Below are 1,779 nucleotides of genomic sequence, written 5' to 3'. Positions count from 1 at the left end.
GTGTTTGTATATATACATATATATATGTATATATATTAACCAATATGACTACATTGTTCTATATATTTATATAATAAGACATATGTCTTTGGTTTTCTTAGATAGTGGAAATGCTACAAGTTATCATCGACTATACTGATAAATTATAGCATAATTGAATCTGGAGTAAGCAGGCGTTTAATTTCCGATGGACATACCTTTGCTCGCCATTTCTCTGAAGTGGTGTTGTTTACGCTTTCTGTTAACACTCTGTAATGGACACAACAGTTAAGCTGGCATGTATAATATACGAACAAAAAAATCAAGTAGAAAGTATATATTTATACATATTTTGTGATCTATATATATATCCCATCATACTTTTTTTAAACAAACAGGATAGCTTCGAATCGTACAACCCAATATTCTTGAGTTTGGTCCAATCATAATTGTATGGACAGCTGGCTTGAGGGCAGGCAATGATCTTAGAAAAGGTAGTCATCGTTTTTACATTCAGCCAATAAAATGTATATTTGAGAAGCTATGAATAAAGCTACAATTTTTTTTTAATGTGGTTTTCCTGCCGTGCAACCAGCTTTTTTTGTTTCCAAATACAACTACTTACCAAAAAAAAAAAGCATTTTAAAAAAACAATTTTAAAAAAAACAAAGAAACCATAGCCCTTTGTTACTCTTTTAATTTTTTCTATTTTTAAAAAAAAGGAACCATTTTTACCAAAAAAACCCAGCTTTTTTTTCGCTCTTGTATTTATATTGACAACATTTGACATCCGACACGATTAAACTGGTAAGTAGTAGCTGGTAAGTAGTAATGCTTCAATGTCTACCAAAAAGACTAAAGTGCAGTACTAGCCTCGCTGTACCTATGCAGCGCCAAGTAGCCAACTGCCATGTAGAAGTTTAATCTATGCCCTTCAGCAACAACGATCAAACTCAGATCCCTCATACGAAATGAGCACATTCACAATGAAGTTGGCATCGGGTATTATTCTGGCTTTTGGTTCGTCCGTGCTAGCTACCTCAGCAAGACTTCACACGGGAGCTGCGCTTGGCGAGGTCGAACACTGGTCCAATACTGTCGGCGATCTACTGAATAGACCGCACCCTGCCGCGGGAAAAGTCGATCCCAAGACGGTAAGTACCGGTAAGGTTTGGTGTGATGGATAGTTTGAAATGTTCTTGACTTGTTTAAATCGAATCCTTCATTCCTTTGAACGTGACATCGTTGGCACCCATTGCCGGGATTGCTGAACGATGGATCTCGGGCTTTCAACGGGAGATATTACTTCTGTATTGTGATACAAAGTACAAAGTACCTAGTATGACACTAGTGTTTTGTAGTAGTGTAGGCGACCTCAGGTGCTGTCAATACCTCCAAGATAATTCACCTTTATATTATACACCATGTCGCATCTCGCAGGATTGCGATGAGTTGTACTATGATCAACCAGTCGATCACTTCAATTACAATGACGGGAGAACCTACAAACAGCGCTACTTTTCCTGCAAGCCAGAGTACTGGTCCGAAGGAGGTCCTATTTTCTTCTACACTGGAAACGAGGTACGTACAGTGTCTGTTTTTATATTAAGTTGCTGCTCGTTACTTTCTTCTTGACAGGCTCCTGTTCTTTACTGTGAACTCATCTGTAGTATTAAATCCTCCAGGCATCTGTGGAGCTCTATGTGAATAATACCGGAATCATGTGGGAGAACGCCCAGGAGTTCGGTGCCTGGATGGTCTTCGCCGAGCATAGGTGTGATGTCATCGGGTTCATTTTTT

General features: G+C 38.5%; 1 protein-coding gene across 1 annotated transcript; it reads left to right on the top strand.

The window, feature by feature from the left end:
• Positions 1–794: 794 nt before the first annotated feature.
• On the top strand, positions 795–1,764 carry SARC_15371 (hypothetical protein; the record flags this gene model as incomplete). The annotated part of the gene is made up of 3 exons (XM_014290507.1): positions 795–1,133; positions 1,420–1,560; positions 1,665–1,764. Coding segments are annotated over exons 1-3 (424 nt in total), but the record flags the coding sequence as incomplete, so codon positions are not given.
• Positions 1,765–1,779: the final 15 nt, after the last annotated feature.

The sequence above is a fragment of the Sphaeroforma arctica genome (assembly GCF_001186125.1).
Source record: "Sphaeroforma arctica JP610 unplaced genomic scaffold supercont1.6014, whole genome shotgun sequence".
NCBI classification, from domain to species: Eukaryota; class Ichthyosporea; order Ichthyophonida; genus Sphaeroforma; species Sphaeroforma arctica.
This window is presented reverse-complemented; position numbering and strand designations above follow the sequence as displayed.